Raw genomic sequence first — 26,142 nt, forward strand, 5'->3', positions numbered from 1 at the left:
TTCGAAGCAATTCTCCCGGATACTGCGAAATAAAGCTAGTCATGCATCTTAATAGCATAAACCCTAGTGTACTAATGTTACCCTAGAGACACTGGGGAGTGATTTGTTTTCCAGCTGTATTTTTGCGGCAGCTTACAGCCGATCCTAATTTACTTCCACGATGCAATGCATTTACTTATTCAACACAATTCATAGCTCCGTTGAGAACGACCGGTTGTTAGGTGGTTGTACCCTTTTAAAAGTAGTCAGGAGTTTACCGCACAGAAATACAATTCAAATATCCGCCGATGGTCCAGTTGTGTGGAATCCACAGGTGAACGGTGTTCTGGCGAAATCTCCAACCAGCCACCAATGTGAACTCTTCGCACATAAGCCGCCCCACTCAGGTGACCACGGATAGCTGTGCACACTCATTACGGTCTCGACAAACGTGGAGTAATACACGAAAAGCTTGCGTGTGGTTCGTTTTTGCGGCCCGGGGATCTAAAATAGTCTGCCGGGAAAATGGAAATGCTGGCCCGCAGCCAGCACAGAATGCACCACGGGGCACACAGAGCAGCAAACCTCCCGCCTGCGGGCAAAGGATAATCAGAAACACACAAAAACAGATATTCAATCCCACTCTGCGTGCTTTGGGATGTGTCGCTTGTGACGGTGCGGGGCTTAAGCTCGGCATTCTCGCGGTAGCTTCAACTGCCGTTGACGTCACATCTACGTGGAGCGATACCTATATCGCCCGTGCACAATTGCAACCCGAACTCGAATGCTATTAGCCATAGGAGATCAACAGTAGTTATGGCGCAGTGGGTGGGGTTGTGGGGAGCGGAGGGAGAAACGGTTGTGTCCTTCAGACAACCAAACGACCAAAATGCGTCGATCCCGTGGCGCTCTTCGATCGACTGCGGTTGTGCGGGGAAGCAGTTGGACCGAGGATTTCCAGCTGTGTATGTGTGTGTGTGTGTGTCCTAGTTATGCACCAACCGAACCCCCTCTCCCACCTCTCCTCATCCTCCACTTTCACAGCTTGGCCCGGTTCGCCCGCTGCGTACCTGGCTCGGCTAATGCAGGATGTATTTATTCTTCCTATCATCGGCCTTCATTTGCATAAATGACAAACAGTACCGCATCCCCTCGAACATGAATCCCCGGCCCAGCACACATTCAGACACACATTCCCGCAAGCCTTCCGATGGCGTTGCATTCGATCGTGCGAATTGCAAGCGCACTGCGGGCGGAGCAAACAATCGACACATCCGGGACGAGGGCGGCTCGGGTGCGGCGGTAACTTGTTCCCGGAAAGAAATTAGGAAAGTTCGGATTGTCATAGCGTTCGTATTTTAGGGGGGGATCGTGTTCTCGCAGTGCTGGAAGCAGCGGCACCCTCGGCCTCGATGTGACAGGATATGTTTGCCAATGTTCTCACCAATGTTCTCGGCTGTTCGCGCCGGCTGACAGCTCAGTGGACAGGGATGACACGATTTGCCGTATGGTTCTCGCACACACACATACACATACATGCGGAGACAGCACGCGGTAATCCGTGACCTACTTCGAGGCGGCCCGCAACGGTCAGCCAGCATCGGTGGCTTACGGGCTGAACAACGTCAAGTCGGGACTTTGCACGACTAATGATCTCAGAGGGAGTAATCCGGATGGGATTGATTGTTCCCATTTGTTCCTTTTTTATCTCGCTCTTTCCCTCTCTCTCTCTCTCTATCCGAGGCAAGGCGAGCTTCTTGTTGCCGGATTGTTATGACAGCAAACTAATCGAGTTGATTGAAAGGAGCGGTATTTGATAATTAACAGCAGCCATTACCTTCGGGCGCTTAGTTGATGAAGTCGTTACTGAAGCTTTCAATCCGGTTAGTTCGATTGGTTTTCGAGATCGAGTACGCCTTAGCGCGGCTAGTATTTTTGTTTTTCTATTCAAAACCAGGTCTTGCTGTGCTATTCAAACGTTGTAGAATGACCATTAGACGCACAAAAACTAGTTTTAATTACTTTATTGCCAAATGAATTGACACATCACTTGGCAAACGTCAGCAAACACACCCAACGCTCCCGTGCTGGCTTGTCCATCATGCTGGATGGCAAAAAATCACCCCCAACTGGGCAGGAAATCAAGTCTCTCTTTGATGCCTTTGATGGGACCGACCATTGGCACAGCAGATCCATGCGCTGCTGCTTTTCATGCGTGTTGATCGGACCGACTGGAGCAGAAACAACGAAAAAAACGTAAATCTACCCACAAAAGCAGCGACGGATTTTCCTCTTTTTTTCACGTCGTCTAAAATCATCAAACGATGCCCGACAGCTCGCGTTTCCGGGAATTTGGCAAACCCGTGGTGTGGCTGAGCCGCCGGAACGATTTCACAACCGTCATCGCAGCCGACCGAACCGATCCGACCAGACAGGCCGAGGAATGCCGCAGATGCCCACAGATGAAGATGAACACGCCGGAAACATAATCATCGTTCAGGATGGGGGGGAAGGGGGTTGGGATGATTTCGGCGAAAATTCTCTCCCTCCACCGCGGAATGGATGGCGCCATAACTTGATACACACAAAAAAAACAACCCCAACATACATACATGAAATCAGCGCATGAAGGGGGGAAAAAACGTTATTCCTCGCAGCAGGATACTCTCCGTCAAACTGGGGACGGTAGTATGAGCGCTGTTGGGAGAAATATCACACCAAAACTCGATCGCCGTTCGTGAGCGGGCGTGGCAGAAAGCGGGAGGATTTTAATTCCGCAATACGCATGAAAATGGCACAACTTTTATTGCCCTTATCCGTGTGTATGTGTTCTGTTTTTTTTATTATTTTGTCATTTTATTACGCTTCTCTCGCCCGCACTGTAAGGTGCGCCCGGCAGGGCCACTCTCATGTTTGCCGTTACCCGCAACGAGTTCGCATCTTAAAACTCGGGCAAGAAACAATTCTGAAGGAAAAGAATGTGGCGACAGAGAGTGGTTGTGTGTTGAGGGGAGGTGGGGGTTGGGCGCAGGGACACACCGTTTCAAACGCAACCAAGCCTCTGGTACGATTGGGTACGCTGTTTCATGGTGCGTATTTGCAAGTAAATTGCACGAATGTCCTTGCACGCAGCATATGTGCTGGCGAGAGTGTCCTTGGATGTATTTTTTGCTCATAAAAGCACCGTTTGTAGCACCCAGTGGCTTGCTATTTGCAAGCACACACACACACACACACATAGTCTAGCTTTTTGCTGCTCGCCGGGTTTCTCTTGTGCACATTTTCCATGCGGCACTTCCAAGAACTATTGAGCAGTCTGTACTTTAGAGGTTTAAAGATCTTATTTAATAAGAATAGATCGAAATAAACGCACACTACATTTTCTAAATAAATATTTGAAAGCTTCTCCCATGCGGTAAGGATCAAGCAATTTTAAACAAACAAGATTTAAAAAATGGACTTTATTGTTTGATGATAAAAACATTGCACTGTATGTTGTGTTAAAGCCTATCGAATAAACAGCGTAACATTCTACATCCCACTGAACAACATGACAACCATGAAGCGTGATTTATGCATCACCACCAGTGCCAAACGACCAAAGCATCAGCACAAGGGCAGGTAGTGTTGCAGCAACATGGCTCAATACTGGATTGGGTAGGAATTAAGCTCACAATCCGACCGTGCCGTGTCACAGGACGTTGCTGCAATCACACCGAAATCGTGTTTTCTGCAGCTAGCGAAGCAATTCGTTAATGTCAAACAAGGCTTCCTTTTAAAATGTGTTGTGTGCTGTCGGCGCATTTTTGCTGCGGCGAGTGACAAAAACAAACCCGAGCGACAACAGGCACTGCAACACACCGGACCTCGGCAAATGTCAAAGCAGACAAAACTTGACGAGGCCACGCGCGGCGGCAAACGTGGACTCGTCCGCGTTTGGTACACAGAAATGAAAAAATCCCTGTCCCGTTTTCCACACTTTTCCACAACCGGGGACCAGGGAAAACAAACAGCACGGTGAGGCCGGAGAAAACAATCCTTCACCATAATTTTACGGCCACGAGAAGCTTTTCTTTCTGCCGTGCATCCCATCTCCCACTCTGATTGTCCCACTTCTTCCAGTCCGTTTGTGCTATTGTTGGACATGTGTGTGTGGTTCTGTGTTGTGTGTTGTGTGTGTGTGCTGTGTATCCCGGGCGAACCTTTCGTCCTCCGTCGCTCGCTCGGAAGGATTCGGGCTACATTATGCATAAAACGTACCATAAATGAAGAATGATATTTGCTTTCTCTTGTCTCGTCTTTTTTGTTTGGCCAGTGGTGGGTTGGTTGGTTGGTTGGCAAGTACCGCTTTCCCACAGTACGGAGTGTGTGTGTGTGTGTGTGTGTGTGTGGTGCAAAAGTTGACTTTGTTTTTCATCATGTCGTGTCGTCGGCTGGATGATGTTTCCGGAGCAGGCGAACAAAAGACGGGCGAAGAATGAAAGCGGACGGGCGTTTCTTCCCGAGCCTGACTGCGTGGGATTGGACGGCGCCTTGTAGAAACCTTTCCGGCTCTCCGGTTTCCCACCTTCCACAAGATGCAGCAACTGCTGTGCTGTAAGACGCTAGCGTAGCCCCGGAACAAGCGTTGTGAGTTGTGTTATCCGTTTTAGGGCAGTGGAGAGGGGAAAGGATGGCTGACCGGTTCGATTGAGAGATTGGGAAAACTGTTACGAAGCGAAACGCTGACCAAATGACCTGACCGACTTTTGCAAGCAGAACATCTTCCAAGGGAGTCTGTGTGACAAATTTGCCGCGGACGTTGAAGTGCCTCAAATTCTAAAGAAATAGATCCTTTTTTTGTGCATAAAAATGGACAAAACTGCACTTGTTTCATGATTTATATTATACTGTATTTAGTTTGCATATTTTGAAGAGTTTTCTTTTTTGAACACTGTGTCTGACCGTTCGATATTCTTCTAAAAGTACATTATAATGCTTTTATCCGGGTTTGAATGGGTGTACTCAACTTACTGCTAAAAATATACTTCATCGACGACCAAACCAACTCCCCTTGTTGAGTTCATACTCTGCGTTTGACACGACCGGATACTTATCAGCCGTTACTGACAAACAAACAAAAAAGAAGCTGTCTGTGTGCGGATGTGGATTTAAAATAATTAATGAACCCTCGAGTAGATTATACAAAAAAAACCTGCCAGTGAACAAACAAAACGTCAAAAGCTTCCGTATCCCACACCCCTGGGGTGTGCATCGATGAGATCCGTGCGGTGGGGAGATAGGATACCGATGCACAAAGGATATAAATGTAAATGTTTGATTTAAGCTTTCACGTGCACAGAGTGAGCGAACGAACGAGCACTGGACAAAAATGCAGCCTCGCAGATAAACTCGTTAGAATATTAATTAAATCGACTCGTAGAGACTTCCTGTTTGCGTAAGGGCAGTGTGCACACGATGATGCACGATAAGGCCAATCACGCTGAAATAAGTTGGAGAAACTGGCAGGAAAGTGAATCAATGTTTTCCCAATGCACCGTCGAGGTTGAGCTGAGTGTAAGGTAATGCTTTCAATTGGGGGAAAAATACACTGCGATCCATCCGACTGCAAACAGTGCTTCGTAGACACGGGAAAAACTACTCTACACTGTTTGAGTAGTATCATAGACCTCATAAAATTACATTAAGTTAGTAAGATGTATAATTCCAATAATTCCGGGAACTCCTAACACTAATATAATGGTCGTTTAAGATTGCTTTCATTTGCGTGATAGTACCATCAACTTGAAAACTTGTAAATGCAATGTGATAGTGTGTGTAGTAAATTTAAATTTCCCTTTTAACATGCTTCCGTACACAATGAAGTGTAAACAATTTCTAACCATTGATTCTGATTGTACGTCAACTCTTTCGCTATCATTTCGATTGAAGTCCCACCGTCCTAGGGCAGCACTAGACGATAGTCCACAACGATGATACTCATTAAACCCGTAGCACTTCAAAACGATAGTGGATCACAGTTACGAAATAATAAAAAACAACCTTTCATCGTGTAAAAATAGAATGTTTTAATAGTTTTGCAAGTGCTACGTTAGTCCTCTATCGACCCTGAGGCATTGAGAATGTACGGGGAGAGCGATTAGAGGGCTTTTTCTCTCCTGTGCCATCTGCAATCTGAGCCTGATCTACCAGATAGATTAAAGAGCCGGTTATTGCAAGTACAGGCATAGGTATGTCTGTGTTAATCTGGATCTCTCCCTCTCGATAAGTACCTCCCCGCATGCCGGGTGCTAGACGACGTTCAAACAGCGAAGCATAGGCGCAATAGCGTCACTGGCAGCCGCACCATCCTCGTGCAAGTCAGCAAAGTTCGTTATGTGAAAATCTATCAAATTTAATTGATACAATTAACAAACGGCAAGCACCCCGGTAGAGGTTGACAGGCGGCCTATCCGGCAGCATAGAGATACATCGGTTTGCTGATCCAACCCGAGCCAAGTGCACCCAACACACACACACACACACATCTCGTGTGCACGTCCTTTTCCACTCGGTCGATATGAGCATGAGCTCGGCACAACCTGGGGCATCCCACGGCCTTCTCCGTCGGGTTATATTTTACTTCGATCAGAACAATTTGTCCTTGTGTGAGAGAGACGGAGCGCAACCGAGAGACGCGTCATGTTTCCTGCCAAGGTCGGACAGGTGCGAAAAGCAAACTAATTCACCCGGCACCGAACGGACTTTCTCGTGTATGCTCGCCAGTGTGTTAGATGCGAAACGAGCGAGAAGGAGAGAGAGTGGACAGGAGGAGGTAGAAGAGAAGAGCAATGAAATTAAATTTCATTTTGCTAATTGATGATTTCATATTCGAATAATGAACCGACCAAGAACACCGGGTGTCCCTGTGCCGAGCGAAAGGTCGATATGGGACATGCCAGAGACCTGCGGAACCTACGGTGTGATGTGAAAGTTTTATGAACCGTGAGAACACCCAGCATGTGTGTGTGTATGTTTGTGGCGGCCCTTTACTCGATTGACACTCTCACCCAACGCTATGTTAATATGAGCCCCGTATGTATGTGTATGTGCGTGTGTGTGTGTCTACATGATCCTGGCTCGGCGGGCAGACCGGTTACAAGCATGTGTAACGGTTGACGGTCCGTTGGGGGCGTTTGTGCTTCCATTGTCTAACGAGTGACAAAACCGCACAAAAGGTTTAACCGACCAGCTTATGCCGTCGTTGGGATGCTTTCGATGTCTACACCTGTACCGTCGGAGCGGGGCGTTTACTAAACGGCACGGCACACGGTGAGTGTGTCTAGAGCAAACCAACCGCAAAGGCAGGAAACCGTTCTCGAATGAGCCTTTCCGGGCGTTAAACACTGTGCTCTGAGCTGAGGAAGGGGCGCGATACTTTTGGTTTGGAATTATTTTCGTGGTTTTGAACGTCCATCTTTAGAAGGAGTTGTAAGGGAAGTAAGCTTTACAACAATCGTCTAGCTAAAGAGGAAGCAACATCAAACCAGATTAAATCATACTTTGGTGAACAAGCTTCACATCAAGATGTGCATGTCATTTTAAAACTAGATCGTGCTATACCGTCCGTTTAAAGATGCAGTTGATTTCATATTCCATCATCTGCAGTCGCTGGCACAGTTATACAACAATGCATCGTTAATCAGCTAAACAACAAAGTCAGCCCACTATTACTCGATTTGAATTCCGAGAGCGAAAACTCACACAATCATTCGTTTCACAGGTCGTATTTACGACACCTACAGTCATGCATATGTTGTTGTGCAGTCTCTAATGCAGGGGAGTTGTCAGTGGCGTCGTAAGAATCGTACAATGCAATCAATATGATTAAGTTAAAAGACTTGTTTAAAAAAAGAAGACAAAGCTGTCAACAAATAACACTGCACTATCAATTCATTTATTTTATTTTATTTTCCATGCTATTTGAATACATCGTCAGTGGCATCCCCGTCCACAACCGCTAACCCTGCTAAATCTATAAAAAGTGTAAACATTTTAAAGCGTCTGTCAAACTATATTCAGCCCTTCCCTTCATTCTACCATCAGTAGCAGTAAGCAACACATCCATAGCGAGAGAGATAGTGAGTTCGCGTTTCGAAACCGCGCAAATTCGGGGTGATTAGCAGTGATACGTGATCGACAAGGCCAAAGTGTATCATTAAACGTCAAATTGGTTCCCATTACCTTTCCGGTCGTATAATATCCCCTCTCTCCCAAAAAAAAAAACGACCAACAGCATCCGGTAGCAAACATATTGCGTAAGTTAAGCCTGCCGCCGACAGACAGCATCAACTGAGCCCCATATAGGTGCCATAAGGGGTGAACAGCGAGGAAAAGAGAGGGAAGCGAAACGCTACGACCCTTACCCGTGCGCGATCGTAGATCGTAAATCATAATCTAATAATCGTAGCAAATCAACGTAATACCGGCTGTGGGATTTAGCCGTCCGGCCCGCGCCGAAAGGGTACGCGATGGCCGCATTTGTGTTAACAATAAACAATAAAATAATGCTACCGGAGCGTACGAATTGAAGAGCATAACAGCACGACCACGACAGTCTATTGGTAAATGCAGATTATTTATACAGTATAAGCACATACACCGACTGGGCTTCATTCCATAGGGTATGCTAAACCCTTCACGTGATGCTCTGTTTCCCGTGTGCTTGTGTCTTTGTGCGATAATTTAAAAGCTCTCATTCCGCAGACTGCTGGACTTACATCTCCAGCTAATTGCCAAACTCCACGGTACACGGTACACTCAAGGGTAGTAGTATCCAAGGGAAATGTGTTTACACTTGCAGTGTTAAACGCTTTCCAACCGCAACATCAATATTAGCCTAAAGACGGGCCCGACAGCTACATTGGATGATGCCAGTCCTAAAACGGGGGAAAAAGTAAAACGAACGTTGCTCTTCACATTGACGATGTGTGCGAGCAGCGGCGGCAAATACACGGAGGGCACATAAATTAGCCACATCAACCGATATCCGCTTAGCGAATTAAGTCGTTCGCCGAGCTTCAAACGTGTGCAGTGTGATGCCAGCTTTGCTGGCCGCGGCTGAATACGCGGCTGGCAAATGTTTGCAAATCCTTAGCAAGTAATTAAATGTAAATCAAATGAGCAGTGTTGTGTTTCGCTCTTGAAATGTGGTGTGCTAATTGGCAGTCGATCTTATGCGAGTGAGATAGAGAGTGCATATATGCTGTAGACTTCATTAGTAAAAGCAGCTTTGCTTTCTTTACTGATGATACTTATCGTTTATTAGCTCTCACAAATGAATGAAATATTCAACATATGTTGATATTCAAGAGATATTTACAAAAAAAAGTGGTAATAATGTTCAATACGTGGATGATTGTGATACAAGCACTAGAATGTTGTTCACAATTATTCCAGGAATCAACATTAAACGTTCAGTATCATGTGACAACTTTCCAAGGACGTTTCCAATATCAGAATCGATGAACCTGCATCGAGACTTGGGCAAAAAAGAATGCCACCCAAACAGCTGTATTACCTGCACGACACATTACTAAGTAAACACTAGCCGCTGTCGGCCTCCCACAGCACCCTTCCCTACACTTCTTCCTTCATCCACTGTTTGGGGTAGCTTCGAAATATGTCCTAAGCCCTCCAGGCTATTATTGGATCATTACCGGGCTCGACCATGAACCGAGTTGGCAGGAAGTGTGTCGGGGTGAGTCGGTGGGGCGGCTGATGCTCTTCCTTACGTCCACTCCCAGTCCCAACGACCGAGCCCACCACACTCCCCCCTCCCTGCAGCACTAATCGGGCCACCATCATTATGCATTAATAAATAACTGCCCACTTTGGTGGAATAATCTCCGTTAGGGGCGCTTCGTTAAACTAATTAAATGGCATTTGAGTGGCAGCGGCAGTGATCGGTTTGATCGTGCCTCCCACAACCGAACCTGGAGGGGGGGTCTGGAAATCGGCAGGATACTGCTGCAGCAGCCGCGCGTGTACCACCGTTCGGCATTGTGTGCAGCATCATGTTCATGTTCAGTGGGCTTTCTCTCCGCAGCCATTGTGCGTCCAGTGTCGTGTCGATATAATCGGATTCTACCGATAGGCTCGTTATCTTGTTACGCGGTGTTGTGCGGCGTACGTGTGATTGAAAGCGATCGAGCGGCTGTGCGGCATAGTTTGTTGCGAATTCGCTGTAAACATGCTTATGCAATGGTGAGTGCTACTTTGTTCGAAGCTCAAATTTAAGACAATCCAAAGCTCACTTCAGTCGAGAGGGAACAAACACGCCCCAGAGGGAAGAAATAAATATTAGCGTAAGTGGTTGCTTATTGATTATTATCAAGCTATAGATGAAGAAATGAATATCCAATTTATATAGCCTTTCTTCCAGCCACCTTTTTTCTAATCTTTTTGCCATTTTTGCATTTTTTTATAATCGGATTAGATGAACTAAACCCGAAATTAATAAGAATTCCGCTTCGGAAGATATTACGGCAGCCATCATTAGGAGGGAGAGAAAACAGTAAAACAATTTCCCGCGGTCAATGAGTACTTCAGATACACCATTGAAAGCTGAAAGCTCATCAGCGAGAACGGGGCTCAAATCTACGACGACTATGATGATAAAGCTATTTTCTGCCAATTCTGCAACTTTCGCAAAAAAAGAAAAAATGACTCAAGAGCGTTGCGACAACTGTGTGCGAAAGAGGATGATTTCGGAAAAGATGGCACACACACACACGGGCAAACACACTCAGTGCACATGGTGGACGTAAATGGGAATGCTATTTTTATCTATTAGAAGCATGAATTATTGATGAAACATGCTGATAATCTTTCTCCCAGCCCCGACATTGCCCCGTTTGCAGTCCGGCGAGACCCGCGCCATCTGCCATCCGTCCACACAACGGTTTTTTGAGGGACTGCGGATACCAGTGACAGTGTAGCATGAAATATTTATCAGTTCTTATAATTGAGTGTCGGTGTGATTCCGTTCCGAAAAAAAACGGTGAAGCGCGAAAGACGGGAACGAAGTGGATCCGTCGAAACTTCCGTCGAAACACCACACCTCACCTCACATGTTGGTTGGCCCTGGGACGACAGGGAATCCCGGTCACCGAACCAGCATCGCGGGAATCATTTTGACGTCACACGTCTCTGTGATATTTGCCGTAGCTGCCGGTTGGTTTATCGGAGTGTGTATGTGGATGGCATTTTCCACGCTACTTTGCATCGGACGAGCGCAACCTGACGAGTCCCTGCCCACACTCATACTATTCGCTTGAAAAACGGTAGAGCGAATCCTTCCGTTTTCAATTAGGACTGTGACATTTGTTTCGACGTTTCTTGTGCGCTCATGTGTGTGTGTGTGTGTGTGTGTGTGTGTGTGTGTGTGTGTGTGTGTGTGTGTGTGTGTAGTGCTTTTTGGAACAGGATTGCGTTATGACAAACGCTTCTGATCGGATTGTGGTTTGCTGGAAGGATTATCTTGCAAAGCGGTTGAAGGATTCATAGCAATCCGAGCACAACGCGCTTCACGGTATTATGGCCAGCGTGGGATAAGTGAAATAAGTTTTAGGATAGCTGAAATAAGTTTGCTGATCCAGCTATACAGCCGCTAGATGCTTCAACGCAAGAAAAAGCACATGCTAACAGACTTAAAAGGACAACACTGCAAAGCGTATTGCATACTTTGAGGCGTATTACTTCGAATAACGTGCAAAGATAGTATTACTACTTATCATTAACCCTCATATTGTCTACTAAATTATAATTATAATCGCTTTCTCACAAGCCCAATGCTATCCCACCTTACGGAGGTAACTATATTATTCTCTTTTAAACAGCTCTCTTTCACCAACTGCACCTTATACTTAGGGCGAAATCCCCTAATCCCGCTTCATAGCGAACCAAACGCAACCAAACCACCATAAACCCGTCGCCCTCGTGTGCTCGCGATTGGTTTGGGGACAGAAATGAAAGCATCATAAAATATGAATGAAATTGACGTGCCAGTGCGAAAAAGGTGTTAATTAAATAAACTTTCATCTTCGTTTCTTGCCGTTTCGAGCCGTTCGAGTTGCTTCGGGTTAGCCTGGCTTAGCGAGAGGGCAAGGCATATTACGCATCATTTTATGTTTACACCCCATTACACCATTCGATCCGCGGGCCCGACATCGGCCGACACCGTTTCGGGGCACAGTTGGGGTTGAATGCCGGCCGCAGAGCGGATTCGATTTTCCGTTAAGAAACTCCCGGAGTACGGTTACGGATATTGATCCGCAAAACAAGTCCCAGCTCTTAGATAAGCCGTCGACTCGGAACGAATGCAGCAAAGCAAGTTTTCTTCCACCTCAAGAATCGGTGGCCGGGGTAGAGCATACAAGCAGCTGGCAAAAGTTCTGCCAGCGAGAGTAAACAGGGAAAACTTTAATAAGGAATTTAATTAAAAGAAAACAACACCCGGGCACACAGTGCGCAGAACCAGGGCACGATTATCCCACGGCGTGGTTGGGACGGTGGGGGGGGGGGAAACTTCTGCACGCCTGTCAAGCCTGAAGAGCCAACAAACATGGGCCGGAATAATTCAACTCGCCATAAACGGAATGCCACGGCACGGGTCTGGCAGCCGAATTATTGTCCTGTCCGTTCCGATCGTAAAGTCGCCGGAAGGAGAATTATGGCCGATAAATTAGGACCACCGGGTTCCGGCATGGCGCATGGACGTACGGAGAAGGCGAAGGGAGGGTCCTTAAATACTGATGACTTGCTCCTTTTTCGGTCACATTTCGGATCGGTCGAAACCGGTACGAATGATTATGCAGCGGCACGAAGCTTGGGTTTCGTTGTGAGTGTTGAGCGCTTCCGAAAAGGGCATCCGTGAGCTTAATTCAAATCACTCGTGCGAGCAGAAAGTTAATGCTGATGCTGAAAATCAATCAACGGTTTACATTGTAACCAATGTGACTTTTAAACCGGATAAACATTTCGGCAAGACTTTTGGCAGGTTTTGGGTTACTTCCACTGAAAGGGCAAGGATCACGATGCTCGATGTCCTTTTTGTTGCATACTATGTTTTATTGATGTTTGTGTTATTAAGACACATTTGCAGCATTTCGTTACTGAAAATAGGCATTAAACCACTGTTGAAATGTGGTGTAAGTAAACACATTAATTAGTTTAAATTCCAAAAGTACCTGTAAGTCGCAACAGTGGCTCATCGCATGAAAAAACCTCATCTGAAGCTAAGTCGGCAAACAGTTCCAAACATTTGAATGTTTCGAGATGTATTTATATTCCATCGTAATCCACACTTTCATCTCGGAGTTCTTAAAAAGACGTACGATCCAAACAAGCACCCTTCTGAGGCATTGAAACATTTTCGACGCCCAGTGGTAGATTAGCATTTCTGCACATTAGTCGCTCAAGCTGTTTTGTTGGAGTATTACGAGGAAAGAAAGCTCCGTTCCGATGCCCAAACCCTTACCTGCCAGGCCACGGAAGCTCCCATGCGAACACCGAGAACTGCCAAATAATGGAACAGCGGCTTTTCAAGAGCACGGATTCGGCGGGTCTTGCTTGTGCCTCGTTTGAAAAGAAGCTGATAGGGAATTAGAAATTTCGTGATGCTGTGTGCCGTGCGCTCTAATCCGGCCCGAGAGGGTAAGGGTAAGAACGACAGGCCTGAACAAAATCAGCGCGTTTTAATCCCGCGCTGTAATTACTATCATCACCAATCCGTACCTCGGACGATTGCCAAAGCGGGCGTGTTGTGCCGTTGTGCCGAGCCAATTCCATTTCCGCCGGAACGCACGATTGACTATGAATATTAAACTTCAGCCGTCGAAGAGGAAGCAAAAAAAAGCCAACCCTCATCGCCGCAAAATGGTCACCGAGCCCCGTTTGCCCCATCCCAAGCTTCGTTCGTGTACCAGAAGAAGCGCATGGGATTCTGGGCATGGGAATTCGCGTCGGATTTAGCTTTAAGTTTTCTTAAATTTTATGTGTAACCTCTAACGCCTTCTTCTGCCATCCTGGGTAGATGTCGCAGTAGTCTGAGCTGGCAGTACGAGAAAATACGAACCGCATACTAAACCAAACCAACGGCTAATCCACAACTTCTGATATCTTTTACTCTTTTCTTCACATTTTTCCGGTTCTCTCTGTAGCGCTCTCCGCCCGTGCCGATGGAGATCCGAGGGCTGCTGATGGGTAGACTACGGTTAGGACGGCGGATGGTTCCGCTGGGTCTGCTCGGCGTGACCGCGCTGCTACTAATCCTGCCACCCTCCGCGCTGGTGCAGGGCCGGCACCACGAGCTCAACAATGGTGCCGCCATCGGATCGCATCAGCTGTCGGCTGCCGCCGGTGTTGGCCTTGCCTCCCAGTCCGCCCAGTCCGGATCGCTCGCATCCGGTGTGATGTCATCCGTTCCTGCTGCCGGAGCGTCCTCCTCTTCCTCCTCGTCGTTGCTGTCATCGTCAGCCGAGGACGACGTGGCGCGCATTACTCTCAGCAAGGACGCAGGTCGGTTGGATGGCGTCCGAAATCGGACCATCATTCTTACATAAATACAGATTCACCCACACACACACACAAAGAACACAGATATACAGATCCCTCACCAACAAAAAAAACGGGTTCCATCGTCTGACTCCACCTGACAGAGGCAAACACGCCGGGGTCGAGGTGGATTGGTACGGATTGGTCATTTCCGTTCTTCTTCATGTGCGTTTCTTACTCTCCTGCCTTCTCAAACGAGCTTCAGAACGAAAAAAAAAACGCGACGGAGAGTAAGAAGCTGTACAGACACTCTAGTCCTCACACACACAACTTGCTTACACTGTCCGTCCGTTTGATTCCGCTCTTTCTATGTGTGACTTTCTGGCACCCTTTACTTCGTCACTATTCATTTCATTTCCAATAAACTTTTAATGTGTCCTTCTTTTTTATTCTAAATATCTATAGTAAATGTTCTGTAGCAAGTATCTTGTAGTAGAATTGTATAGAAGTAGATTTTTTTTATGAGTTTGCATCATCCCTTCCCAATGGGGTTGACTCCGTGTCAACCAACGCCAAAAAGCTATCGGCATAAAGTATGGTTCCTTGCAAAGGCTTTTATGAAACACGAATGTGTTGAAAGCTTTTGCAAATGGAATTGTTAAAGTCTTTGGTTCCAATCGCTTTTTGTATCCATTTAGTTTGCATGAACAACAGGAAATCAAAATATTGGTAACGACAATCGCTGGCGGGCGTTCCTTTTTTGTCTAATCAAATCATCTACGATTGTTATTATAAACTTTCAAGTTTGCGTATGACAATGTTAAATGTCTAAGTCGCTCAAATGCAACCAATAGAGTATAATTACTAAGGCGGGCAGTAGAAACCAAAATATCTTAAATAATGTCAAGCAAAACAAAAAGAACAATTCCGTTCACTGCTCAAAGAAAGCCCTAACTAACTACCTAACCTTTTCATCGATGACCCTGTACTGACATGGTAAGATATTCTTTATCCTTTAACTCTTCTGCACCCTACGCACTCAATGCAACACACGCACTACTATTACTACTCTCGCACTCACGAGCACCTACTTGCACTCAAGCCGGCACTCAATGTACTAGCGAAACACGTCGCTTCTAAGCACTCACAAGGAAGCACACATTTGCAAATAGCACCTACCGGAACAGCTTTGAATGTGCCAGCACAGCATTGAACAGGTTCGCGCCTTTACTCCTGTGCTCCGTTTTCTCGATCGGAATGTTCGAAAGTTGAAAAGGGCATTTTTTCATCTCTCTTTTTCTATTCTTCTTCGTATTTTTATCCCTCTCTCGTCGTGTTTTTTCTAAACATTACCATACTTCTTCCGCTACGAACTCGCCAAGAACCAGAACGCAGCGTGCGTGCGGTGCTTGCGGTGTGTGTGTGTGTGTGTATTCCACGGCTGCGAGAAGCAAGATCGGAGAACAGGCATCATTTCCCTTTCACAGACAATTGCACTTTTGTACTAGAACAGAAAACGAGACAGCATAATTTCCAACAGCCTCATTCACTCATACCAGGCTCACACCGACTTTTAACCGAAACATGTACTACAGAAACAAAAACAAACAATATGGAGAGTGCTCGCGCTGATACTAAGTTAATATGAAGAGATTACTGGGGAGGTCATCGATCCCATCCCGACATCATCGCTCCAGGCTCCAGACCTACCAAGTCGCCTACCATTACCTACCCACCACCGACCACTACTCACACAGCATTATCACTTCCGCCGCCGTCGCCGCCGCCGCCGACGCCGCCGACGCCACCACCTTCACACCGCCCTGCCAAAATGAATGCGCATTGTTGCGATAGATTGAATTTCCTTGGTTGTTGTTGTTGTTGGTTTTCTTTTGACATGTTTGTGTGTTGTTTTTTCTTTCTCTCTCTCTCTTTCTGTGGTTCCAACATTTCAGACGCATTTTTTACACCATATATAGGTCACGGTGAGTCCGTACGAATTATAGATGCCGAATTGGGCACGCTCGAGCATGTCCACAGTGGAGCAACGCCGCGGCGACGCGGTCTGACGAGGCGCGAGTCAAACTCGGGTAAGTACGCGATTGGAAGTGGGGGGACGTTTACCCTACCGTGTACTACTACAACGCACTTTACCCCCACGCACACGCACCGGCAGACGCGAACGACAACGATCCGCTGGTGGTCAACACGGATAAGGGGCGCATCCGCGGCATTACGGTCGATGCGCCCAGCGGCAAGAAGGTGGACGTGTGGCTCGGCATTCCCTACGCCCAGCCGCCGGTCGGGCCGCTACGGTTCCGTCATCCGCGGCCGGCCGAAAAGTGGACCGGCGTGCTGAACACGACCACACCGCCCAACAGCTGCGTGCAGATCGTGGACACCGTGTTCGGCGACTTCCCGGGCGCGACCATGTGGAACCCGAACACGCCCCTGTCCGAGGACTGTCTGTACATTAACGTGGTGGCACCGCGGCCCCGGCCCAAGAATGCGGCCGTCATGCTGTGGATCTTCGGCGGCGGCTTCTACTCCGGCACCGCCACCCTGGACGTGTACGACCACCGGGCGCTTGCGTCGGAGGAGAACGTGATCGTGGTGTCGCTGCAGTACCGCGTGGCCAGTCTGGGCTTCCTGTTTCTCGGCACCCCGGAAGCGCCGGGCAATGCGGGACTGTTCGATCAGAACCTTGCGCTACGGTAGGTGTCTTTGCATGGGTGAATGAGGGTATAGTATTCTAACGAGGTGCTATTCTTCCCATCACTTCTTGGGAGTCAGCTGGGTGCGGGACAACATTCACCGGTTCGGTGGCGATCCGTCGCGTGTGACACTGTTCGGCGAGAGTGCCGGCGCCGTCTCGGTGTCGCTGCATCTGCTGTCCGCCCTTTCTCGCGATCTGTTCCAGCGGGCCATCCTGCAGAGCGGCTCGCCGACGGCACCGTGGGCATTGGTATCGCGCGAGGAAGCCACGCTAAGGTACGTGCCAGCTGCCAGCTTTCCCCAACCGCCAACCCGAGACAGCTCACACAACCCTCTTTTCCTTCGCTCTTTTCTCGCTCCAGAGCACTGCGGTTGGCCGAAGCGGTCGGCTGCCCGCACGAACCGAGCAAGCTGAGCGATGCGGTCGAGTGTCTGCGCGGCAAGGACCCGCACGTGCTGGTCAACAACGAGTGGGGCACGCTCGGCATTTGCGAGTTCCCGTTCGTGCCGGTGGTCGACGGTGCGTTCCTGGACGAGACGCCGCAGCGTTCGCTCGCCAGCGGGCGCTTCAAGAAGACGGAGATCCTCACCGGCAGCAACACGGAGGAGGGCTACTACTTCATCATCTACTACCTGACCGAGCTGCTGCGCAAGGAGGAGGGCGTGACCGTGACGCGCGAGGAGTTCCTGCAGGCGGTGCGCGAGCTCAACCCGTACGTGAACGGGGCGGCCCGGCAGGCGATCGTGTTCGAGTACACCGACTGGACCGAGCCGGACAACCCGAACAGCAACCGGGACGCGCTGGACAAGATGGTGGGCGACTATCACTTCACCTGCAACGTGAACGAGTTCGCGCAGCGGTACGCCGAGGAGGGCAACAACGTCTACATGTATCTGTACACGCACCGCAGCAAAGGCAACCCGTGGCCGCGCTGGACGGGCGTGATGCACGGCGACGAGATCAACTACGTGTTCGGCGAACCGCTCAACCCCACCCTCGGCTACACCGAGGACGAGAAAGACTTTAGCCGGAAGATCATGCGATACTGGTCCAACTTTGCCAAAACCGGGTAAGTGTGTGTGTGTGTCCGTGTGTCAAACAGCAGAGTGTCGATCGCTCTAACGCCTTCTCTCTTCAACAGCAATCCTAATCCCAACACGGCCAGCAGCGAATTCCCCGAGTGGCCCAAGCACACCGCCCACGGACGGCACTATCTGGAGCTGGGCCTCAACACGTCCTTCGTCGGTCGGGGCCCACGGTTGAGGCAGTGTGCCTTCTGGAAGAAGTACCTTCCCCAGCTAGTTGCAGCTACCTGTAAGTCTAGTTGCTGCATGAGAAACCCCCTCCCGCATCCTCATCAGGGTCCAGGTTGCAATAACAAATGTATCTCTCTCTCTCACGTCTCTTTTCCCCAAAACAGCGAACCTACCAGGGCCAGCACCGCCCAGTGAACCGTGCGAAAGCAGCGCATTTTTTTACCGACCTGATCTGATCGTGCTGCTGGTGTCGCTGCTTACGGCGACCGTCAGATTCATACAATAATTACTACCCCATCCATGGCCTAGTTCGTTTAAGCTTTAAGATAGTGAGGAACAAATTTTTCCTAACCAATTTCCCCCCCTTTAGAGCAGAACCGAGGGAGAGATAGGACTACATAGCGAAAAGGGAAAACAAGTGGTGGCGGGCGAGGAGAGAAGAAGCAAATCGAATAATCGAAGCAACAACAACAACAACAAAAAACTGCAACCGGGTTCACTAAACCCAGGGGGCAGCTCAGTAGCAAACTACTACTTAAATATCTACTTTCTTATGGCAAATTATGGCAAGAGCAGTCGTGATGGGTTCGATCAGTATCCATATGACCGGAGCAGCTGAACCGTTTCATGGGCAGTTGCTGGAATACACCACGACCCAGTACACACAGTAACACACTTCTTATAGCTTTACACTAAAAACCACTCTCCCCACGCTCCTCTTCCCCTTCCCCTTCACACAGACAGCAGCGCCGTTTGTAGCAGGATCTACTACCGTGCGGTTTGGTATGGCGGCCAACAACACTAAACACCACACATCTACTAAAACACACCGGAACAATAAACAAATGTTAAACTTACTATATGAATATACATCTAGACGCATATATACGCATGAACTACTACTTCCCTCGTGTTCTGACAAAACACATTACCTTGTCCCCCCTCCCCCTCCGGTTTGCTTACCACCACTGCACCACCAGTATGAATTTGTTCCATAATAACGCTTCGTAACTCGTTACCAGGAGCAGAACTGGGTCGTTGGCGGAGTGCTGCGCGTTACGTGCTGAAGATTTAAACTAGCACCGCGCACACTTTCGACACGCAACCACAGCTCCACATCACGAAAGCAACATCCTGGCCCTATCCGTTTTCTCATTCTTAAAACTTCTTTCCTTAGACCAAAACCAACGCAAACTAGCAAAAGGTACTAGAGTAACCGGTGCAGTACACACTGTGCTACAATTGAGCGTAGGGAGGAGGTATAATTTCTGCAAAATGTATAAAACAAAACTAAAACAAACTAATTACTTGCAATCCATTCTAAAGCACGAAAACTCCTCAAAATAAAAACGGGAAGTAAACAAAAAAATCAGAACGAACAAATTTACCTAAAAAAAAGTAAACAAAACAAAAAAGCCTACTAACCTTACTAATCCCATTGGATTGTCGCGAACCCGTTGGAGCAAAAGCGTAAGATAAAGATAAGGAAGTTAAAAGCAAAACTGAAATCAAAAACACACACACACACAAACTACACAAATACACCTAAGCGAAACACCTGCAACAACAGCAAGAACAACAAGGAAAAACCCACAAATACTATCAACAATCAATTAGATGTAACTAAAGAAACTAGAAGAAAGAGAGAAAAAGAAAACATTTAGGCCGAGGCCGAGGCGCAAAAGGAAAATTGCGAAGCACACAAAAACAAACAAAAAACAGATTAGGTTACAACAGAAAACCAAAACTGTCGAGCAAAGCGTCGCGCGAGTACATTTTCTACTTTCACGTTCTTCAGACCGCTGATGGAAGCAAACAAATGAACGGAACGCGGGAAGGGAATAGACAACAACACATCGCCGGAACGATCCGGGGCCCGGTGGTGGATGAAAGATTAGAGTTTAGCCCTTTAGCCGAGACTCTCTGCACTGCTGCAGCAGGAGAGCAAGTTTTCAAACATACATTTTCCCTGCTGCAAGGCTGGAAGGCCTGTTGTAGCAGAGTCGTCTGTCTATAATAGGACCGGGGACACGTGCGGGGGTGTCCTGAGCATTGCACATGGCCACACAAAACATACAAAAGTAAAGCCCCGCGCTAGTAAGGCAGAGTCATAGTTATAGTGTTTAAATTCCAAGTTAAATATAGATACCAAACCTAGCGACACGGTGACGACAAAGGGCAAAAGGAAGCAACCGAAAGCGGCGAGTCGAACGGGGAATGAGTTATAAAATAAATCTTGCAAAAAAAAAATAAAACCGAAAACATATCATACCTTGTAATGCTGTTGCAATCTAATGATAAAAATCGAATAGTTTTAAGCTACGCTGGAATGGAAACACGGGCACAGAGAAACGGTGGCAAGGCACGCACGCAGATTGGCTTCTGGTCCGGTGGCGCGGACATTCAGGCCCTGGCCAAACTAAATCACAAACAGTAAAAAGCTAGAATCACCCAAGTGAGGTTAAGGCAAAAAGACGAGTACGAAACTTCAGACACTTTTTTTCAAAAATTCACACACACAGCAGTATGAGCAGTATCACTTGCACCGAACAACTTAAAGACGTGAAATTCGAAACGACGACGGTGAAAGAGAACAAGTAAAACAACCAAAAATTAACAAACAAACCCTCGTTTTACACATACACTCACAATTGCTCTGGAAAATGATACTATGCAACAGAAAAAATGACAGGAAAATCAACTCCACTTGGCCAACAGCGCACTCTTAACGCCAGCTAACCAGGTCGCAACACGCAAGCCTCCTCCATCTAAAAACCACGCGCAAGTGCAAACAGACATTACGAAAGCCAAATGTAGCCCAGACCGGGAAGGGCTTAATAAAACTTTGGCCACACTTTGGTTTGGGTTGATCATCTGGATGGGCAACACACACAAACAATCGACTGTCGACTGTGGCAAGCTAATCAAACTATTTCAAACACGACTGTGCTTTTCGAGGGGCGGGAGATTCTGCGAAGGACTGCGTTTAGATGTACGATTTTCTTTGCAATAATTTGCACACGAGGACACTTTTCCGTAGCAGCAATAGAGCTGATTTGGCGAATGGATGCCGTAGGAAAGTGCGGTGGTGTGGTGAAAAGCATGTTCAGCCTCTAGCGGGTTTCTAACCCTCAAAAATGCATTGTGCGTGTTGTTGCTGTAGCGGCCTGTAGCGCGCCAATTGATGTGAATACAATGATACACACACAGACACAAAACGGCACCGTTACCGCTGTTCAATTATGTAGTCTTATATATAATATGTATACATATAGCCATATATATATAAGCATGAAATGGTTGGGGGCATAGCGATGCTAAGGAAGTCAAAGAGCAAGAAGAGAGTAGCGGCGAATCAGCAGACGCCACCAAAGACAACAATTATTATAGGAAAGTAAAACGGTACATAAAACAACAACAACAAAAAAAACAACTAAACAACAACAAAAAATGAAACAAACGCTCTTAACGCGCATTATTGTGATGATTTCCTTGAAGGTAACTGTTTGAAACAGTTGTTTCTGTGCAACTGTGTGCAGCAAACGACGGTCGACATGTAGGAAAGATACTTAGAGAACATACTACTACTACTACAACTACTACTGCACACGAGCGCATCTTGCACACCTACACGCGACACGCACATTGACACACACACACACGCAGACAGACACCTTTCCCTGATGCACAATATGTACAAGTACTCCACAAAGCGTGCACAAAGCGCTGCAGGACAGGAACAGAATCAGCAGCATGCCACAGAGCAGCGGCCAGACCTGAAATGAGGATGGCCCTGCCCCTGACACGCACCCGACGCTCATCGTGATCGTGATCATCTCTCTCTCTCTATCTAGTCTAATCGCGTAAGTATCGTGAGTGCTTCACGTAAATATTCGTAGTCCCAAGCAGTGAACAGTGGCCAGCAGTCCCCAACAAGCTAGACTAAGTTATCCCTCATTCTGTTACTCTGCTTTGATGCACACATCAGCACACCTGTAAAGCTGTTGTTGAGTAGCATCGTTCAGTGCATTTAGTTTGAAAGTTTGATTAATTAGAGAGCAGCTCAGAATAGCATTGCGTTCGCCTGGTTTGAGTTTCCGCCAAACACTCGTTTCTCGGTGCACTCGATGAGTAAAACTTCCTTCCCCCCCTGGCCAATGATTCGCGTTGAAAATGGACCAATTTTCAAATGAAGAAAAATATTAAAAAGAAGACGAAAATAATATAAATAGACACGTATAATAAATGGGCAGATAGTGCGCGCACAAACACAAACACACACATCGAGGACAATGCCCAACTCTGTCTCTAGCAAAGCGGTTGATAGTACACCACCATAATACCACATAATACTCCCCCTCACATATGCTCGTATGTGCGTCGAAGTTAGGAAATACTGCTGACAGGACCTTCAGTGAATCCTGAATCATGTCGGGACAGTTTTAGACAGTGTAAGTGAGATCGATTTCTGTTCGAGTATAGCAGTAGCGAGTGGCAGCGCATTGAGCGAATGAGCGCACTGCGCAATGTGGGTCTGTGGATAAGCCAACAAAAGAACGGTTCTCGTGGGTTTGGAACTGATAGAATTGTTCTGTGTGTTCCTCCAGGGGAGCAGAAGATATGGCATTACTCGCGTATGGTTTGCTTCTTCCCTGTTGAAGCTTCATTGATACGATTTATTTATTTGAGACATTGCCTGCCTTTAAAGCGAAACAAGCAAGAGGTATCTTAAATCAACCAAACTCAGAGCCAAACCCATGCGAGAGATTGTTTGTGTGAAACATAGCATCAACAGCAAGCTAAACCAAGAAACGGTCAGGAGTGAACGGACGGATAAAAATAATATTCATAATACATATCATTTAAGCTTAGACTTTATGACCGGTTTTATGAAAAGGTATATTTTTTATTGTGAGATTCACATTGGTGGTGGAGCGGTGTAAAATGGCAGTTGGCCAGTTGTGTGATGGCCGAATAAATCCAACTCACAGCAACTGGAAACAGCAAACATGCAAAACCCCCAGTAGCGCAAATACTATTGATGGCATTAATAACCGTAAGGAGTAGTAATACCGGGCGTAGCAACGTGGTAGGAACTGCAATTACACACATGATATTAGCGAGCACCCTGCGGCCATCTGGCGGTTTAGAGTATGTATCCACTGTATCTTCTTCATCCCCCCAAGGCTTGCCAAGAACACACCGAGAATTGGTCGTCCGTTAGTAATCAAGCTTAGTGTGTTTTCAAGCATACCGCGTTCGTTTTTGCTCCGTTTCGTGTGCTAGCCGTTCACCGTTAATGAGTAGTAGCAAATCAGCAAATCGGGCTTTGCAGAAGCGGACAGTCAGTCAGTGTAGCAGGTGAAGATAGAAAGAGGGTAAGCTGATCGCTGACGTTTTTAGTGTAAGCATTAGGAGCGTGCCACATCATCGAGCCAACGAGCGCTCCTCTGCTCACGTGATCACGTTGATACGTGTTGATAAGAGCGACGGGGAGGGATAGCATTTGTTTTTTCAAACATTATCAATCATTAGGAAGCAAAACCCAAGATAAGCTAAACGGACAGACAGACAGACAGCGTAGCAGTAGGGGTATTTAGTAAGCATGTTCCAAATTTGACTAAGTGATAGTATAATTATGAATTTCGCGTACTAAACAGAAAAGCACACAGCCTAACGTTCATCGGTGAAAAGCTCAACGAAACTAGAGGCAACAATTGACGATCCCAGACACTCAGCACACGCCAGCACACGCTGTTGCTTGCTGCTCCTGGAGGAAAATGGAAAACACAACCGTGCGCCAAGATCTGCTGCAAAATGCGCATCAAAACACATCTGTGGTTGCGATTGCTTTTAGCTCTTGCTCTTGGAGTTCATCCTTTAATAACATTCACAATTCTTTGACCTGTGTACTAAGAACGAAATATGTACGTGCGGCACACCATTCTAGGCATCGCGATCGCTTGCACTTGCAATCCTTCCCCGCGAAACCCAAGTATTTGAAGATCGAACGCTATGTACGTTGTTGTGTTGGAAGTTAGACCCAGAGCAAACCCATAGCTAAGTAGTAGGCCTAAATGACGTACGCTAGGAGCGGCAAACCGACCGATGCGACGCTGTCCGATTTTAAAATCCGGCAACGGCTTAGGGCATCCGGAAGCGTTCCTTCCCGTTACCGATACGAAACAATCACAATTCTTCGTAGCAGCACTTAATGAGAGATGTAGTAGCAGTTAATCAATAACTAGATGCAGCGGCGAAAGAGAACAAATTGATCCTTTAAGTACACACTCTTTCTAAATACAACCTATGTTTGTGCGGGGGTTGCGCTGAATAACGTTCAGATCCTTTACCTTTAAGCTTCTATTAGCGATATATTGTAGCGTAATAAGTGGGTGGCTGATCTTGGGATCTGCACCAAGGAAAACAAACAACCAAACAAATGAAACAAAAAACAAAACTACAAACTAAATATTGCATTCCACAGAGCAAAGGCTGCGCAAATGGTCTGGCCTTTCCGCAAGGCTATGTGCACAATGCAACACAAGAGAATAGTACGGGCTACGATTTTTTCAATCAAATCAAATAGTAACACGCGCGGCAAGACGCAAGGAACGAGATGGCAGAGCCGGCACTATGTAAAGCACCATTTAACGGACTAGAAAAGGCAACTTACCACTAAACCACAGTTAATCCACATATGTATTGCATTCATTTCCATGCGCGATTGTACGACACTGCATTGCTTTTCGATTCGTTCTATTACAAACGAGGTCGGCGATGTGTGTATGCGTAACAAGAGCAAACCTTGCAACGAATTCTACATGTTCATACTAAGTAACGCTTCACACACCACAACAACTAAGCAAAAGCTGCAGATAAATAAGAACAATAAAACCAAAATCCAAACCTTTTTATCTACCTAACTTAAGTTACACTGCGAAACATATTGGTCCTTTAATCTCAACAACAATACTGCTGCTCGGTGCCACCGCAAGCACCGATACACCACTGTAGAGATGCACGGTTATGGTTTTCTTCCTCGTATTGCCTACAGCATGAATTAAGGGAGCGAATCTGATAGCGCATTAAATGCGGAACGTACTCTGTTCGATGGTTAGATTAAATACTCAGTACTAGAGCTAGTAGAAATTGGCCAATTATGAAACGTTACAGTATGCAAGCGGCGGCAGATTCTAGGGCAGATAGGGCGGAAGGAGCCACGCGAACAGAAAAGGAGCGAGCGTGAGGGAGAGCTACACAGCTCGCAGGACAACAGATGATAAAGTGTCACTATAGCATATATTTAAATTTATTAATTCATTAATTGAATCCTTCTAAGAATATTACTAATGGAAAGAAAATGAATCAACCAACACTAATTCAATGCCCTTGCATACAGCGAGAGGGGGCTTACAACAATGGAGGTAAACCGATAGTAATCAAGAGGAAACGGGGGAGGGAACGAGCCAACGCAGAAGAGTAAAGGGAATGAGAGCAACAACACAATGATGAAAATATATGAGATATATAATGCTTTGTTAAATGTAAATGTTGTGTATAGGAAATAAAAAGTACACAATTTTAAAACTTTCGTTCCTGGCGTTTGTTCAACAGTTCGATGAATTTGGGCCATCAAATTAACAATGCATTCAT

General features: G+C 46.9%; 2 protein-coding genes across 4 annotated transcripts in view; one reads left to right on the plus strand and one right to left on the minus strand.

Annotated features, from left to right (window-relative positions):
• Positions 1-26,080, plus strand: part of LOC1281827 (acetylcholinesterase) — a 63,180-nt gene extending 37,100 nt beyond the window's left edge. The window contains exons 1-8 of one of the 3 annotated variants that reach the window (XM_061649305.1): positions 8,030-8,276; positions 14,181-14,538; positions 16,470-16,604; positions 16,691-17,228; positions 17,308-17,505; positions 17,592-18,299; positions 18,372-18,544; positions 18,651-26,080. In XM_061649305.1, coding sequence (XP_061505289.1) covers positions 14,199-14,538; positions 16,470-16,604; positions 16,691-17,228; positions 17,308-17,505; positions 17,592-18,299; positions 18,372-18,544; positions 18,651-18,772 — 2,214 coding nt within the window. In that variant the 5' untranslated portion in view covers positions 8,030-8,276; positions 14,181-14,198 and the 3' untranslated portion in view covers positions 18,773-26,080. Of the gene's footprint in view, positions 1-8,029; positions 8,277-14,180; positions 14,539-16,469; positions 16,605-16,690; positions 17,229-17,307; positions 17,506-17,591; positions 18,304-18,371; positions 18,545-18,650 lie in introns of those variants that run through there. The other 2 variants (XM_061649306.1, XM_061649307.1) reach the window with 2 other exon arrangements.
• Positions 1-26,142, minus strand: part of LOC3290462 (uncharacterized) — a 70,123-nt gene that overhangs the window by 41,358 nt on the left and 2,623 nt on the right. The gene's annotated exons all lie outside the window — the stretch shown is intronic.

The sequence above is a fragment of the Anopheles gambiae genome, chromosome 2 (assembly GCF_943734735.2).
Source record: "Anopheles gambiae chromosome 2, idAnoGambNW_F1_1, whole genome shotgun sequence".
NCBI classification, from domain to species: Eukaryota; Metazoa; Arthropoda; class Insecta; order Diptera; family Culicidae; genus Anopheles; species Anopheles gambiae.